Consider the following 19,446-nt stretch of genomic DNA (forward strand, 5'->3'; position numbering starts at 1 on the left):
AACAGTGTTATTAAATTATTAGTGTTTTAAATCATCCACTTCAAGTGAGTGTTAGATGACACATATCTATTACCGGTACCATAATACATACATAAATAAATAAAAACGGTTTTAAAAAAATCTAAATGTAATATCTAATAGCCTATATGTCATGATATTGATGATAAATATGACGCTTGAGTTTTTGATTTGTGAAATATTCAGCATGTACAAGCCCTGATTTATTTCTAACAAAAACTCCTTTTCTCACACTGGGCTCAAACTAATCCACAGTTATGCCACTCGAAAGTGGTGAAAAAAGCCCCTAAAACTCCCATTTACCTCGTTTGAATTTTCACCTTTCATGGTTACGTGATCTTTTTATTTAAATCCTTCTCTATTGTAGAGAATCCATACGGTCGCATTAATCACTTTCAATGTGAGGGATTCGGCCCAGATTAAAGCATCATCATAACTAACGTCTTCAACGAGTACAAAAACCTGCCAAACCAAACCAACGTGGCCACCTGTCAGTTTAAGCCGATCTCAAAGGAGAGGGAATGTTAAAACACATTCATTATTGCCAAACGAATGTTTATGATAGAGGATAAAATGTCTTCACTGCGCCTACACAAAGCAAATATGTATTAATCTCCAATGCAAATGATTAAGTACCTGCTTTGGGTTTCTTGACAATCATCATTCTTGCTGTTCTCAGGCTGCTCAGTCGTTTGAGCGAGTGTTTGTTGAGATCTAGATCTGCGATTCTTCAACAGGAGGGAAGTTCCTCGTCCGGACTGACCTCGACTCCTTCTGCGAGCCACTTTACCCACAGGCCCTGACCTCACCCGCCGGACTGAAGAGTTGGAGCTGTGAAGAGACAGAAATCAGTACTCAAAACTCACTGTATTTGGACGTACAAGTAGACTTCAAATGTATTTATTTTATTGCATAAACCAAGTGGCATCTGCAAACAAACAATGAGACCATTTCCACTTCCTTTTGCTTCTGACTGGATGATTTTTACATTGAAGTAACAGGACAACACACACACTGATTTACACCTGCAGTTCTGAATGATACACCCTGTTTACTGTACTCACACAAACACACACACACCCTCATATAATTACACTTACTGTATCACAAAACATAGCATAGCCACACTAGTTATCATCACCACTGCATAACAGAGGACTAGACCGTTCAACATGTATTAGTTTGGAAATTGCCATAGACTAAGAACAAGTACTGACTACATTCCATGAACATTACGGTTTAAATAAACCACATGTTTGTATGTATTTTTTTTAATGCAAACAATCATTCAAATAAACCATTAAAAACTAAACAGCATAATTACATCAACTAAATGCATTTTCACAAATTTTAATTAACAATAACAACACTGCTTAATTCAAAATATTATATTTTCACTAAAAACAAGTCTAAATACCTTATGCAATTAGCTTCTTAACTAAAGGTATCTTGTTTTAGGATTAAAATGCTTTTTTGCGTCGCAGACCAACTAGCGTTTGCTACCTATATAATGCAAAATACTATGCTGGAGTATCCTGATCTTTTATACAAAGCTTTGAGTTTTTCCAATATTATTTATAATATCCTATTTACGCAAATCTGGATTTTCGGACTACCCTAAAACACCTTTAAAATCACTGATTCCTTCCATGACTGGCCAATGAATATCTGTATTTCAACACAGCCTGCTCTCCAGGTATTCAAGCCTGTTTTTCTGGGATCAGGGTGAAGTGATGAAAACTTGAGCTGGGTGATTTTACCCACACAGAGAAACAGCCCCCTTATTTCCTCATCATTTCAAATGAGAAAATCCATGCGCTGACCCTCAGTGACCCCATTCTGTCTCAAGGATCATTCTATTGACACTAATGCAGGAGCTGATGGGAATGTCAGGTATATGTAGGCAAGCTTATCCAACTTTGATCAAGAAAAAGTATATAGAAAAACCACCAGGGTGTTCAAATGCTGCATCATTTCAATTGCACATTTTCCAATAATTTCAAACATTGAGGAACTATGCGATATGACGTTGGATGCAGCCACATCGAAATATGGATTCAACCGTTTTAAATCGAAATACCTAAATCAACAAATTACAAAACGATACCTACATCTAGGCATCTTAGCAACGTTCTGTATGAACACAAGCACATAATGAAATGCAATGACGTGCACTTGACCTTGAATTTCCTGCACAAAGATACACACACATGCAAACAGGTTAGTTAGACACGCAAAACTATTTCAACTAGCCAGAAGCATTTTCCCATACGGTTAAACCTCCAGAACCAGATTCATTCTTGCTCAGACAAAAGTACAAAGCCATAAATTATGTCACTCTGTGGCGACGAAAATAACAAAAACGCAAGACCTGATTGGTGGCATCCACATATCTTTAACTACCTGAACATTGTTTAAAGGGTTAATTCACAGAAATATAAAAATTCTTTCATGATTTACTCATCATTTACTCCCTAATCTCGTTCCAAAACAGTATGAACTATTTCTTCTGTGCAACAAAAAAGATATTTTGAAGAATGTGCTGGCTGTTTTTTTCCATGCAATTACAATTAAAGTGTTAGTTCACCCAAAAATGAAAATTCTGTCATTAATTACTCACCCTCGTGTCGTGCCAAACCCATAAGACCTTCGTTCATCTTTTCGGAACAGAAATAAAGATAGACTGCAACGTAATTGCCACTTCCAAGGCTCATAAAGGTAGTAAACACATTGTTGAAATAGTCCATGTGACTACAGTGGTTCAACCTTCATTTTATGAAGCAACAAGAGTACTGTTTGTGAGAAAAAAACTTTATTCTTCTGTGTCAGTCTCTGACGCTGTTCAGAAAGCTCTTGATTTCATCAAAAATATCTTCATTTGTGTTCCAAAGATGAAGGTCTTACGGGCTTACTAACTAAAAGTGTTACTCACAATTTTGGAACAATTACTTTGTAGTAAATATTAATAACACTTTTTTTTTGGAAGTATCCTATTTATATTAGTGTATTATATTTAACAGTTCTGAGGCAGAGGAATTGCAGTCAATTAAAATGTACCAATTAACGAAAACCCATTTAAACACAAAAGGGGACAGATTATTGACTCTTGTACATCTCTCTACCATCTTGCCTCTATTTCTTTCACACACCTGTCTTCAGTAGCACCTCCATCTGAATCTTGAGAAGGGAGTCGCTCCTTGACTCCACCCAGAATGGAATTCTGGGAACGTCTACTACTGCTCCTCTTGGTTCGAACCTGAATCTCATATTTCTTAGACTGAATATGTACATAGGATAAATGCATAGCAAAAAAGGTGTCAAAAGTGTATCTATCATTTCTGATTTCAAATACCGGTAATGCAAAGGCCATGTTTAAGGCCAAATATGTGGTTTATCTATATACAAAGGTGGTCATAAAAGCAGGTGCACCTGTGAAGCGAAGGAGGTGGAGATTCTTGCTTTGGGGAGACGGCTGCGGGCAGGGCTCTTCTTGGCCGGAGAAGATTTGGCAGCTGTACTGTACTTGCCTGATTCCAAAAGGTAATGCTGAGCCACTTTCAGCAGTCGTGTGAAAACATTCTTAGCGCTGGAGCCCGGAGCCTCTGTAGAAACACAAAAGAAACATAATCTTAAGAAAGTCTCAAGAATCACAGATCGCAAGACTTAGAAGTTGAAGTGCAGTATATGTTTATCAACATTTATACAAATATATTATACACACACAACCCCTTTTAGCAGTGTTTCCACCGAAATTACCCGGAACAATTTGTCCCATGGAACTTTTTTCCCGCGACTTTCCAGTTCCAGCTGGATATCCTCCTCCGCATCTAAGCTTAATAAAGCCTGAACCATGTCTTCGGTCCATCGGTCGAATTTTTAAAACTCCATTGTTGATTCGAACAGCAAACAACTCTTACTGTGCGCACCGCAAAAGACTGGTGGTTGAAATAAAATGCTGCGTGGAGTCAACCAATCGAAATGCTGCGTGAACTTGAGCGCCCATGTTCAGCGTCCAAGTCCCACACCCCGAAAGTTCCTTAACTTTGAGAAAGTACTACCTTGTGAGCAGGGACTCTCTGAGGGGGAAATATTTACCCGGACCTTCATTTAGAACCTGGTCCCTGCGGTTGAAACACACAGAGTACCACCCCCAAAGTCCCTAGTTCCTAGTTACTGGGGAAAGTTCCTGCAGTGGAAACGTGGCTTTAGTGAGTAAATTTAAAAAGTAGTACCAATGGGTCAACGGGTGAACTTCTGTGAGTTGCAGTATATTTCCAGATACAAACAAACATCACACCATAAATGCGCCCACAGCACAAAAGTGAATGTTATCAGACTATCACATTTACACAGGTGCTGCCGGCCTGCTCTTGCTAATGCAGGCTGTGAGCTGGAGAACAGATATCCATGTCAGCCACATATGCCACTAGGGATTCAGCCTGTCCTCTGTAATCTCATCAACAGAACAAGGAAATGTGGGCTGTATTGTATTTCAAAGCGTCTGTTTTTGTGGTTTTGAGTCGGGTAGGTGACAGAGTACACTTGGTAGATACGCTCTCTGCTTGAGTGTAATTCGCTTGACATTGAAAGCATGAATTGGTGACCTGAAGTACAGCGTGTCAAAGGTTTTAGCCTATTGTCTTCAATTTATTTTTCTGGGCTTTCCGCCAATAGTATTAACTTGTGCCATGTGATTGGATCCAAGAGGCGTTATAATCTCATGTATGATACGGCAGGGTGCCATCTCAAGGTACTGGAGCACTTTTGTTATGAGACACTGTATCTCTCATAACGATGATGACCCATTAGATTAATGGCGTGGAGGTCAGGACCTGCCTAAATTACTCATAAATAATCTCTATGAACCGACTCACCTTTTTTGGAGGTGTTCTTGGCACCTTTTTGTGAAGGTTTCGCATCGCGTTGTCCATCGCTGAGAGAACTGGTACAGCCTTTTGCGCTTTCTTTTTTCACTTTCTCTGCAAAGACAGATGTAAAACAGAAATTTTTATATGTAACAGGTATGTGAAAGATCTGGTGGGCCAAAAAAAAAAAAAAAGACAGAAATTAGTGAATAAAAAAAATAACAGTAGTAAAAGTGAATAAATCATTTTCTTTCTTGTAGCCTTAAGTGTTGTAGAGAAAGCTTTTTTTTTTGGAATGCAAGCTTTTCTATCCCTCAAAAGACGAGCAAAGCTAAAAATAAATAAAAATACTGCAGACACTCGCCAACACTTTGCAAATTACATAGTAGTAAATGTTTGTGCCGCATTTTAAACTATACAAAAAGTCAAAAGATACATTTGAAGTACTTTGCAACTACAATTAAACCTTAATCCCGAGCTTTGGAGAAAGCAGTAATTTCTCAATCAATCTCAATCAGCGGCAGTTTAAAAGCTTTAGTGTGCAGTGGATCTCATAAAGAACAAGTTCTGTCATGTTCAGGAGCGTAATGAGAAAACACTGGAAGGTATCAGAGCTCACCTTGCCTCCCAGAAGCACCCGAGGGCCTCAAAGGACACAGAAGTCTTCTTATTTACATTCATTTTCTGGTGGATTATTAAATGACGTACAGCAAAAAACGTCAGAGAGGAGCTATTGAGACAACTCAAAATCCTTTCTGCCAAATTCTTGGGGTTTCCCTTGTAGAGATTCAAAGGTATAATTTTGTAGGGAATAAAAGTTAATGGAGCATGTCACCCACTGGCATCGGTTTCAAAGAGCAGGAACAAAACAGATTAGCTGATGATGCAAAGTAAAGGTTTATTCTGTGGCTCTAATGCAATAATGACAGGGCTATTCTGAAAGAATGATGGGTAATCCAATCATTTTTGTGCCGTTTGATAGGAAGAATGTGCATTGTATTTATCCTACAACTGGCGTCACAAACAGAACAAACTGATGTGACTGCAGATGAGAAGAAAAATCTGATAAATATAAGATGACAACAAAAGTGTTCAAGAAAAAGTTTCCATTTGAGAACAATAAAAGAAAGTTGGCAGAATGATAGGATAAAAGTCTTAACTTTAGCCAGGTGTATTAAACTCATCCATGCTTGCTCACTTTCTCCAGCCCTCTCTCACGGACATATACGGTCTTTGAAGAACAAAAACGCCCAGCTTTAGGTGGTCCTGAAAAGCGTCTTTCCTCTCGAATTACTCAACTGATAACCACAAGGCTATCGTACTCAACCAGACACAGAAAAAGGCCACCTTTCTGTGTTTAAAAGTCTGTGCAAACATGATAGCAACCATGACGCATTGGTGTCGATACACACGTTTGGCGTGTGTGTGTGTGACGCCGCTCTATTACGAGAAGTCGTTTTAAAAGCAGTGTATACAGACAACATCAGGTAAGTTTACGTAGTTTATATAGATCACAGAATAGTTCAATAAAAACACTGCTGAAGACATTTCTAGTAAACTAGGTACAGTTTAGCACTATAACATTCGAAATAATGGTAATTAAGGCAAACTTTATGAAGTTACCCATAATAATTGATGGTTAAATAAAAAGAGGAAACACTGTGAAAATATAGTTAACATTACTTTTAGTTGTTTTTTTTTTTTAAAGTAAAAATATCTGCATATCTAGTACTTTGAACTAGATGGCGCAGGCTGAAAGGTCTTTTACAAGCAGTCTGCAAGCAATCACATCATTACCACATGGCACAAGCTGATTGGCCTGCAGCCAATGAGATTGCTTGCTCAACATTTAAATAGTCCGGTTCAGTGTTTGCTGTATGCTAGTCCTCCAGAACGCTATCAGAGTCCCTCTGATACCCTCCACCTCCCCCAGCTCCACCTGCCTAGATCTGCAACAGGATTTATGTATGTCTATGCAGCAGCAGCATATCTCACATTCTCATAGCATCGTGTCTGTGTATCTATTAGCAGCTGCAAATCCATACTTGCTCTGCAGCAGGAATAATCACAAACAGCAGTTTAGCAGATCTAGTCCGCCTAGACCAAATGCATTAACATTGCCATATTCAAATACCATGTTGTCATGATTGAGATATTCCTAAAACATAGATTTACATTTTTGTTGTTGGTGTTTTAAAGGGTTAGTTCGCCCATTTAAGACATGAAGTTGAACCCATTTAAGAACGTGCGCACTGTTGACGTCGACAGCAGCGCGGATTGATAGAAATGGAAAGAAAATGGTGCCGATTAAAACTGAGGTATGAATTTTGTTTTTTGTGATGTAAATTAATCAAGCTTTGAAACGCAAATAATTTTTTGATGTAAAAACGCACAGTTTTGAGGCCCCGGAAACTAACCAGGACTACTTTCTTGAAAAACTTCCAGCGGCCAGAACTCTGACCAGGGAGGTGACCACAGAGTGGGTCAGTGTGTATAAACTATAGTGCTGGTAAGGATTGCATACAACTTCATGTCTTAAATGGGCAAACTAACCCTTTAAGGATACATCGAACAAAATGCAGTCAGGCTTATGCTCAAAATAAAGCAGAAAACATATTTGCCAAAATATATTCTTTCAAAACTAAGTCTAAATATCTTATGCATTAAGCCTTCTTATGCATCATTTAAAGACCCCTGAGAGAAATGCAAAATAAAACAAGCACATTATCTAACAAAGAGAACAAGTCTTTTGATTTGAATTTGTAAAAAATTGTGACACTCTGAATTTCAAGAGCCTTATGCAACAAATGATATAATTTGCATTGGATGTGGATCCACCAGATCAGATCTGCTACCGTCACAATCTGCTTGTGCATGTCATGTGTGCCAATCAGTGCAAGCGTTCAGGTCAGCATGGATCAGCAGTGGCAGCATATTCCTGCTCTGAAACTGATATCTGCCACTTCCTCTGACGCACAAACAGCAACAATGTTGGCCTGGCAACCGGTAACCATGGCGTCTGTGCACAGGAACTCTGTAAGACCAAGATTAAACCTGAAGTTTCCTTCTGGACACCAGCCCGTTTCATAAAGACCGGATCTCTTGTAATGCACAAGTACTCAAAGAGAATGAACTACATAAAATAATAAAAATAGTACAGTATAGTATATTATAGAGAAGAGGGTAGGGCTGGGCGATAAAACGATAACGATAATTATCGCGATATATTTTTTCTCGATAAAACGATATCAAGAGCTCGATAAATGTTCGATAATGTTTTTGCGCCAAAAGCGGAACGAATCTCATTTGAACCGCGCGCGCCACACGGACCGTTTATCCGCTCGGCTCAAAGTCCAAACGGCAGCGCGAGCGCGAGTTCACTAGAGCAGACGCGTTTACTCTGATCGGCCTCGGTCATGAGATCCAGTGAGAAGCGCTTGTATTCAGCGAGGAACACAAATGTCTCAGTGATTTAAACCAGTTTAAAGGCAGATGAAACAGCGCTGACGAACAGGAGAAACACTATGCGCAACGATACAGTCAGAAGGCTTTTCCTTCTACACATTCCCATCATTCACCACGGATTTAACGTTACTGTAACGTTAGCCTAGTAATATTGTATGCTGTTGTAGTAATATAACTGCACCATTAAATGTGCGTGGGATATATATATATATATTGAATTGTATAATATTATTAATGTAGACAATGTATTAAAGGACTAATGGAATATGATTACAGTTTTTAATAATGTATTTAGGCTACTGGTTTTCATAAATACCATAGAAACCATAAAGTTACATTTTATCTGTGGTTATCATGATCTAAATGCATGATGCTGGATGACCAATGGTTAATTTTAATAAAACTAAAGAATATTACATTTTACCAAATAAAAATAATGTTGTTACTTTTTTTTAACAGATGTTACTGTTTTTGTTAATGAACATAAATTGTATAAAGTAAATCTGCATCCTAACTCGAGCTAATACTACTGAAATAAAGATATTTATTTTGTTAAGGAAAAATGACAAATATTTGAATGTTCTACCTCGGATTTGTGAATGTTCGTCATGATATGTTCTGACAATAAAGAGTAGTTTAAAAACACAACGCTCTGGTTTCTACAGCTTTCACTTAGGAGTAAAAATCTGTCTTTAAACTTGAAATAAATAAAGATTTGACATTTATCGATAATTATCGATATCGACTGATATAAAAAAAAATATCGTGATATTTTTTTTGGGCCATATCGCCCAGCCCTAGAAGAGGGGTTTTAAACCGATTCCACTGGTGAAAATACTTTCTTTTCATGTTTTGTTGCATTTTTGCATAGTATGCCATGACTTTAAAATTGCTTAGGATTAAAAATACTAAAACTTGTTTATTTGCAGGTTTAAACTAGGTTTTTCCCCTTAATCTTTGACGTAGTCGCCATTTAAACCCCACTATATAAATCACTAAAAGCGAATTCAATAACATTAGATTAAATTAAAATTCTATTAAAAACTCTTTCCTGTAATGTTACTGAATAGGGGACACGTTACCTTAAGATAATATTGCATAACTGTACAACAATAAAATCAACAGCATAGCACATTTTGACTTAATAGCAATCTTAAGAAATTAAATAAACAAATAAATATGAATAAAGACTAAAAAGATAACTAAAATCATTATAAAATGTATAAATAAATGCACAAATAAATATATCAATGCATAAATAAAGTGGGTCTATATTTCCACAAGGATCATAATCATGCTTAACTCACGCTCATAGGAGGAGTGTGAACATGCAGGATGTCTCATCAGCGTCCAAGATCCAACTTCAAAGCTTATCTTCCCATAAATTCCCATTAAAACTCCCATAACTCACTATCATTACACCTGGAGGGAGGGGGCTCCAGGTTCTCATGCACCAGAAAAAGTTACATTTATTTCCTTTACCTTTACACCTTGGGGCCCCACTGTGTTTCTTTGAGAGATTTCCTGTACCCTCAAGCAAAACAATGCACATCTAACGGAGTTCAAACAAAACGCCCAAGAAACAGTTTTCAATTAAGCCGTTTCTCCAAGTTATGCGTGTAGTTTGCACATGCCAAAATATTGCGCCGCAGGAAAACAGATAACGTGGAGCCTAACAATGGGTACAGTAAAAGTCCTGAGATGAAGCCAAGGAACACAATAGGTTATGTATGCGAATACAAAGGGCTGACTTTTGAACGTGCACCCAAACAATCAATCACAATAAAAACAGTCAAGTAAAGAGACCACCACTTAGAAGACTTAACATTAAAAGACCTGCACCTCCGCAAAGTAAAGCTAGCATGCTGGTGATTTCACTTGTGTAATGCCCTGCTCTGCCTTTGAAGAGATTTATGGTACAGCTGTGGGACATGTGATTACAGGAGGTCTTTAACTAAGATGGGAAACTCATGACACCAAAAAAAAAAAAGAGCATGAACATGCTCACTTTAGTTTTAAAAGATAGTTCATCCAAAATGAAAATTCTGTCATCAGTTAATCACCCACATGTCAATCCAACCCTGTGTGACTTCAGGGTGAACTACAGGCTTCGGATTTGATTGTGGCTAATTGACACAGGAAAATATTTACTGGTAAACCATCTGTTTCTGAGAGAGATGTCACCATGTGTGCTGCTGACGCAGATTAGACTGACCTTTAAGGATATTAAAGAGATTGAAGCGGACATGAGGAGGTTTGGCAGACAGGAAAACACAAAACCGAAGCATCTTCACACTGATAAACCGTACTCCTTCTGTTTAGACAAATCCTGGGCTATATTCCAATATTACATGGAAACGCAATCTTATAGGGCGAAACATTATGGCATGAATGATTAACAAATATTTCAGACTCGGCTCTACTTCTAGGTCACTATTTAAAACAAATTAAGCACATCTTTTATATAAATAGCCGCATTTTATAAGTAAATAAATAATACCTAAATTGTATAATATGCATTCACACACACACCAAGCCGTCAAACTGACGTCATCAAAAAAGGAACACCATTCCAGACCGGAAGTAACTTTTCAGATTTTGATTAAAGATTACCACGGCAAACTTTTTTTTCTTCTGTGTATTAACTTGCACGGATTAATTGTTCACCACAAGACTAGTAATATGCGCTAACAAAGTAAATAGGGCTTGTCGACTTTAAATGACTTCCCACGTGCTATTTTATTTATTTTACATCACTCTGCTTTTGGTTTTCAAAGGGACAGGTAAGAAGGTCACGAAGGGGAATGAAGGAGGAGTTGTGGAGGGAGGCCCACCACTGCATTGTGCTTTCCAGCCATCAATCAGCCCTGAATCCTCTTTCAAAGATAGTCATCTATCAAAGCCTCAGGAAAATCAATCACAGCAGGGTCGAAATGCAAAGGCCGGTCATAGAAGAACTACTTGATACTGTTTTTTTCATTCTGAGCAACTAACCATGGCTTTCATTTCAAGCATCACTAATTTCCTTCAGATAAAATTTCCTTAAAAATAAAATCAACTCTAAATTAAAAGTAATTAAGTAATGATGATGATACAATTCTGTAACATAGTACTTGTTAATATACTCTTTTTTTTTTACGCACTGAACTCAATCAATCCATTTCTAAATATATGCACAGACAGTCTGATCTTTTAATGCATGTCGAGTGGTAGGCTAGATCATTTACCAGTTGATTTGAACGCATCAATATGGCAAGTATGGGAGGAGCATCCTGACCTGCTGACACTGAGCTTAGACTTCACCACATTCCCTCAGTCAGGACTCAACTTTTAATGGGCCTTTAAGCCTGATCGCAGGTCAGGGGCCAAACACTCAACAAGGACTTAAGGAACATGGAGAAAAGTGTGCGGGAGAAGATGTTTTTTATTCTGATAAGAATTTCTGTAGTGATAGTCTGGATTAGAGCGGCACGATTAATCGTTTAAAGATAGTGATCTCGATTTAAACCCATGCGATCTCATTCCTAAATGACAACAATTCGGCCAATTCTGTAAAACCTTTGACAAAATCACAGCGGAACATTACAATCTGCATTGGCGCATCAACTGAGCCAGAGAAAGCAGTATAGGTATAGTCATGTATAGGTATGAAACGGCTTCACAATCACTATTTTCAACCACACAGTATTGTTATTTCTGTGGTGACAAGTGACTTCAATTTATTTGAATCATTCATTCCAGAGATTCGTTCAAAAACGCTAATTCATCCAGTAATGAAACAAGTGAAGTCTTTATGAGTGAATCAATCATTAAAACCGTTTAATTAATGTTATTAAATCAAATTAAAGCTTTTAAATAGACTACAGCAATTAACATTTTGTCAGAACCTCTAGTGAATTACAGGTTACTTTGTTTAGTTGTCTGTTCAGAATCATGGGAGAATTGTGATCTCTGTTTGAAGCATCGAAGCAAAAAATCATGACTCAATATATTCAGAATCACTCAGCTCTAGTCTGGATTTTAGCCATTTTGCTTGTCTTAGGTCCTTTTTGTGTTTCTGATAAGGCTGTCAATTGATTACATTTTTAATGAAATTCAGCATTCGCTGATTGATTAAAATAAGTGCAAACAATCGTATATCATAAGCTGATTTGAAATGAAAGCTGTCTGTAAATACTGGACATAGTTACAAAAGACTAGAGCATCTTTCAATCACTGCAAAAGCCCTTGTTAGTTTTAAATGGGAGGGTATAAAAATATCCCAATGGATATGATGAGTCACAGTAGCATAAACCAACAGAAGTCCAGCATAGCGTGTCTGTTAATTCCTTTGCGGTTTGGCTTTTTCCTTCACTTTAAATTACTAGGTTGTTATACATTTCCTTTTCAAGTTTTGTCCCAGATTCGCTCAAGTCCTTTTCTCAAATAAAATTGGCCAAGAGTTCTCATATATTGCAAATCCAGATGGAAAGAGCTAAAGACAGGATTTAGCTTTCAACATTGGGCAGAAAAAAAAGTTAAACATGTTCTCCTGCAGTGACAGCTCTATATAAGACATTTATAGGGTGATTTACCTAAATGGTCTCTATAAAAACATTGATGTTTGCCCAACAACCACACTGACACAACCAATGGCGTGATCTGTTTGATCAACCAATGGAAGATGGGGGGGGGGGGGGGGGGGGAGTATTCAAGAGACCTGCTTAAAACATTCATTAGTGGTGCAAGAAAACATGTGCTAGAATGATAAGAGACTGTGAACTGAAACTCAAGCAATCACCTATAAATGCCTTAGCAACCACCCAAAACATTCAATCAACCACCTGGTAATGACTAACAACCACCCAGAAACCCCTATTTATTGCCTAGAAATTAATGAGAATACTCTTGAATAGCAACACCCTAGAAACTATCCAAATCCTTGCAACCACCTTGCAACGCCCTGGCAACCACTCATAAAACCCTAACAACTGGGTTTCTAGCTTACAAACCAAATAAGCAAACCACATTTTATTAGTAAATAAAAATAAATAAATTGTATAATATAAATGTATTTATTTAAATCTCATTAGCATTTTATTTTTGTTATTTTACTTATTTACACATACAATTTGTCTATATTCATATATATATAAAAAAAGAAAAATATTACCAAAATCAATCAATCAATAATTTATTTCTAAAGCACATTTAAAAACAACACGAGTTGACCAAAATGGCAGCAAGTGTCATGCAAAAACCACATGTAGTTCTTGAAGAAACTGCCTATAGCGACAACCTTGCAACCACCTAGCAACGTCATAGCAACCACCAATTAAACCTCAACAACTGCTGAGAAATGCCATAGAAATCCATTCAAGTGCTGAGCCAACACCTACAGTAGCAACACCCTAGAAACCACCCAGAAAACCCTAACAGCGACTTGGCAACCACCCGGAACACCCTAGAATTCTGGGCAACCACCATCCTAGAAGCTAACAATCGAAAATGATCACGTAATGATGATTTCAAATTAGACTTTGTTTGAAACTAAACGGATTCTAAATATCATTTTTGGTAACACTTTATTTTACAGTACACGCTACATGTAGTTACTGTAGTAATAACTATAAATTATGCATAAATACATGCATCTAACCCTAAACCAAACCCCAATCCAAACCCTAACCCTAGAAAGGACATGTAGTTATTACACAGTACTTAAATGCATAATTACACTGTAACACAGAAACCTTAAAATAAAGTGTAACCTAATACAGTTATCCATAGGTATTACAGGATCCATTAAACAGTCTTTTAAACTTTAAAAAATGACAATGGACAAATGCAGAAATGAATGTCCTCCAGTTCAAAAGAGACTGAAACTGTCCATCACATGGAAACCACCTTCAATCACAAGTGCACGACCTCGAGAAGATAAACCTCTACTCTCAGCACATAGAAGTTCAGGAGACACATGAAATGGTTCAAAGTGGATGATGGGTGGCCTGATACTGAAAGTCCAGGAAAGCCTTCTGTCATTAGTGGATTTATAACCAACATAAGGCACTACTCAAGAGGGTCGGAAGAATTTCACCTTTCTGACCTGGCTAAGCCCGAGCCTAAGCCGCACTGCCCACTTTTGACAAAATGCAATGAAGCCATCTCTTCACGCTCATCAACTGTGTGCCGCCCAGAATGAGAAGGCTTGCGTTGGTCATAGTCTGTTTCACATCTTCTGAACAAGCGCTGGGCGGTCATTTGATTAAGCCGGTCCAGCGGGAGCACTCGGGTTACAGAAAATATTAGCCTTCAGCAGAACGCGCTCGGGGACAGAACAGTCAAATGCAATGAAGGGCTGACTTAATCATCTCATTTTACAGGATTAGAGGAGAAATGGCTGACTATTGTGTTTGCCCAGGCACAGAGCCCTGCTCAAGGTGACCAGAGAAGCAGATTCAGAGCGAAAACACAACATAAACGGTTTTGATAGCCGCTTTATAAGGCTTTTCTGTATTTTTTTTCAGTCAGCACTGTCCCATCCCAAAGACCAGAGTCATCGTCAGGGGATCCCAAAAAGGTCCCCTAAGACAGGGGTTCCCAAACTTTTCCATGACAAGGCCCCTCAAATACCACGCGGTTCTGGCCAAGGCCCCCCTTTTGCAGAATGTGTTATTGAACCCATCGACAATACTACGGCAAATGTAGAAATAAATAAAACATCTGTTAACATCAGGTTATGTGATGTGTTTGATACCAGCCAATCAGAAAGATTATAGAGATGCACCGATTACAATTTTCTAGGCTGATTCCGATTTTTCATTGAGTTTGACCTGCCGATACAGATTTTAGCCGATTCCGATTTCATTTTTCTAACCACTTTACAGCACACACAAATATTTATTTTCTATATTGTTTTATTATAAAACACCATATACTTTTACCCAAACTGAATAATAAAAACAAGTTTAAATGGGTAAGTTTCATAAATATATCTATATTTTTGAGTCTTCATTTTCTTTTCTGACATAGCCTACTCCAGTTCTTGTTAAAACACACTAGACATGCAAATAATGTGCATTTTAGGCACTTTTTGTGTGAAATGATATTTATTTTGTCCATCAAAAGTGTGCTTTCACTTTAATTGAGCATGAGCAGCGCAACGAAACCCACGCTTCACTGCTGCTCACGCGACGCTCCTGCTCGCGGTGTGAATGCACTCATTGATTAACATGCACGCCACGCTGAAAAAAATACACGCTGCTCACGCGTTGCGGTGTGTAACGGCCGTAATTCACGAGGTTTCCTACATGTGCGTTCCGTGTGCACCTGTGATGCTGTTGTTGCGTGATGTTAATCATGCAGCGCCCGAGTGCATTTGACCGGCATAAAATTGGCATTTATGTCAGACTGATTGGCCGGTCGCCTAATCTCTAAAAGATTAGCATTAAAAGTATAATGTTCAGATAGGCTATGCGACAAAAAAAATTTTTTCTTCCAACTTGCTGCGGCCCCCCTGGCGGCCCCCACTTTGAAAACCTAAAGATATGATTTGAAAAGATATTGAACACTTGTTGGTATTGCAATTGTTCCAGGTCCCACAAATCTCAATTGATTGTGATTATAAAAAATATATAACAAAATAATGGCAATAAAACTTGTGTAGTCAGATTCACAAATAAATAAATATTTTAATAATAAAGACTCTTAAGTCACTGTACTGAACGAGTCGGGATGAATTGTTCAATGAAAGAACTTTGCCTCAAAATGAACTAAGAACTGTTTTGAGTAAGATCTGTGAAATGTAAATCAACATTACTGACTGGCTTATATGACAATGTATAGTTAAAGATATATGCACAACCGTTCAAAGGTTTGGGGTCAGTACCATTTTTCTTTTTAAACTAGTCTCTTATTTTAACAAAGGCTAAAAGAACAGCATTTGTTTGAAATAGAAATACAATATAACTGTTGAACGTATATACTGTGTGTGTGTGTGTGTGTGTGTGTGTGTGTGTGTGTATATATATGCATATATATATATATATATATATATATATATATATATATATATATATATATATATACATACATACATACATACATACATACATACCACACAATATACAAGTATTTAACATTTTGGATTCATTGCACCTGTAGGAATCAGCTGAGTCACTGCACCACAGACAGCAGGGGAAAACAGCGCTGAGATAGCAGCACACCTCAGGATTCTGCCAACACACTCACAAGCAAAATACAATCCTGCTCTCAGGCAGTAAACACTTTTCTGTACTGCACACCCCCATGAGTCTATACAGCAATCATCAGATATGTCCATGAAATAGAAATGACAAATCTGTTCTTGTAAGCTATAAAGCATGACTTTCAGACGTGGATCCCGCCTTAAGTTCCTCTGAGCCCTAAGAGAGACCTGCAGAAGAACAGCCACTTTATTAGCTGAAACAGGAAGTCAAAAAAACTTTCAAAGGTTTTATAGTGTATAATCACCCCCAAAAAAATGTATTATTCCTGTGATGGAATAAGCAGATCATTAGTCTTCGGTGTCACATGATCCTTCAGAAATCATTCTAATATGGTGATTTTGATGCTCAAGAAACATTTATTATTATCAATGTTGAAAGCAATTGTACTGCATCATATTTTTGTGATTTATTTTTATTTTATTTTATTTTTAATTAAAATTTAGGATTCTTTGATGAATCAAAAGTTCAAAAGAACAGTATTTATTTGAAATAGAATTTTTTTGTTAAGGCCCGTTCCCATCAAGGACGATAACTATAATGATAACAATCAAGAAAAATCATTCTAAATATAAAAGAATAGCAGAGTCCACATCACAACTATAACGATAATAACACAGAGGAACGATATCGTTGAAATCACTTCCAGAACGATTTTGTCAAGTTGATGAATAATAAAAACATTGAGAGCCAATCAGAATCCATCCTGCTTTGAAGAGCTTGAGAATTTAAAGCAGCAGACGACAAAACTGCAGCACGTGCTTAGAAAAAAACAGAACGATATCATCCGCTGGTGTGGACGTTAATATAGTTATTACAGTTATCTTGTTTTGAACGGGCCTTAACATTTTTAATGTTAACAAATAAATGCATCCTTACTTTGAAAACTTTTTTACTTAAATGAATTGTGACATTTTCAAAAAATACCTTCAGGCAGCCTATGATGTCACGGACAGGTGTGCATAATAAACATACAATCTATTTAAAGATACCGACCACTAAAAACTCTTCGTTCAACAGTATGTCACCTGTGGTCGTTCTGTGGCTTCCTGACATCCAGGTGTTTCCCAAATGCAGTGAGTGACGGCTATGTGAGTCAGTTCTCATTACCTAGTTAAAAGGGGGACAGAGAGGGCTGACGGCCCCCTGGGTGACTCATATTGACTCAGGGCTTTGGATGATAAATCATACTGCAAAAATCACTGCCTGGGCCTTTCAATTACACCAGCACCCTCCAAAAAACAGCTCCAGCATGCCCACCCACCTTAGGGAGTTTCTTCGTTGTTAAAAGCCGATGAGTCACGGCCGCCAGACAGAGAAGTGCCCGACGAACGGGATTCTGTCCTACTGTAAATCAACTTAAATCAGAAGCTGTGAATGAGGACACTCAGAGCAACAACAAGAATAATTCCAGGGACTCTCTGTAAGAGAAGAGAAACCTAAAGATCCCAGTGTGGGCGGACAAGAGAATATGGAGGGTTTTGTCAACTGGGAATAGAGAGCTAAGAGCTACAGTAAGATAGACAGACAAGTGTGGTGATTAGCTGGAAAGTGAATTAATAAAACATTAAGGTATAAACATAAATAAAGCTACGAGTAAAAATACTTACAAAATTTTTACAAATACCAGATATTGCAAGAATTGAATGCAAAAATCTTGATTTCTTCCACAACATTCAGATGGTAGGATCAGAATTTGGCATAAACAACATGAAAGCATGGATCCATCCTGCATCAAAATCATCTCAAACTGGATTCTTGAACAAGACAACGAGTCACTAAACTCTAATGGTCTCCACAGTCACCAGATTTCATTCCAGTAGAGCACCTTTGGTATGCGGTGGAACGGGAGATTCTCATCATGGATGTGCAGCCGACAAATCATGTCAATATGGACCAACATCTCGGAGGAATGTTTTCAGCACCTAGTTCAATCTATTCTACAAAGAATTAAAGGCACACTATGCAAGATTTGTTTTGCTTCGAAGTAATTCCGATGGAAAACAAACCCGTAGTAGGGCGAATCATCCCGATAGCAAAGCAGGGGGGACGCCTCTGGCAAAACAAGCAATGCAGGTTTGAGAAGTGGCGCCCCGCCAAATTCACAAGAATCACGACTTGATTTACGGCACAACGTCACATAAATCAACAATATATGAAGCAGCTTCTATGGAAGACACTAGCACGCATTTTAGACGTGAATCATGGCAATCATTTTTCTATTGTGTTAAATAATTTAATTGAGATTTTTAGACCTTTTTATTAAGATTATTAAGAAACCATTAGTGTGCAAAAACACTGAAACCCACATTAGTACCCAAGGTCTGTTCACTTTGGCCTGTTCTTACTGAAGTCAAAGATAGCATCCAGCCTGAGCACACTTAAGAGTGCGCTTTGTACACTCGGGCAAGGCATCCTCCCCTGGGTCTAACATGAGATGCAGCTGACATTTTGTTCCCAAAAAGCCGGCACTTAAAGACTCATCTAGTCAAAAGCATCCCTGTCATTGGTCCCCTATCGGACGCTGATGACCGAAGAGATTGAGTCAACAGTCTGTCCCTATCTAGTGTCTCTGTCAGCCCATTACACTTGACCCTTAGTCTTGAACTCAGCGTCTTGCTTACAGCAGAGTAGGCTACTGAGGCACATGGGACAACATACTGTACTGAAGGTGGGCTCATATGTACACTAAACAAACAAGCGGGACAAAGAAGGAGGTCTTATGTAAGGGGGCTGGAATGTCTGCACAAGTTTGGATGGGGTTGTGCTTGGAGAACAAGCGTATTCATTGTTGAAATTGACTGAATGTTGTAAGCTGTCCTTGCATGCTCAGATGTTTTAAAGTGGGATTGTGT

General features: G+C 38.0%; 1 protein-coding gene across 3 annotated transcripts in view; it reads right to left on the reverse strand.

The window, feature by feature from the left end:
* LOC306993490 (uncharacterized protein) overlaps window positions 1-19,446 on the reverse strand; it is a 56,529-nt gene that overhangs the window by 27,589 nt on the left and 9,494 nt on the right. For 2 of the 3 annotated variants that reach the window (XM_079603312.1, XM_079603310.1), the window contains exons 11-14: window positions 4,893-4,997; window positions 3,448-3,620; window positions 3,168-3,295; window positions 655-849 (exon numbers count right to left, since the gene is read on the reverse strand). In XM_079603312.1, the coding sequence (XP_079459438.1) occupies window positions 655-849; window positions 3,168-3,295; window positions 3,448-3,620; window positions 4,893-4,997 (601 nt within the window). The remainder of the gene's footprint in view (window positions 1-654; window positions 850-3,167; window positions 3,296-3,447; window positions 3,621-4,892; window positions 4,998-19,446) is intronic. The other variant, XM_079603311.1, reaches the window with a different exon arrangement.

Source organism: Phoxinus phoxinus (assembly GCF_949152265.1).
Source record: "Phoxinus phoxinus genome assembly, chromosome: 25".
Classification (NCBI taxonomy): domain Eukaryota; kingdom Metazoa; phylum Chordata; class Actinopteri; order Cypriniformes; family Leuciscidae; genus Phoxinus; species Phoxinus phoxinus.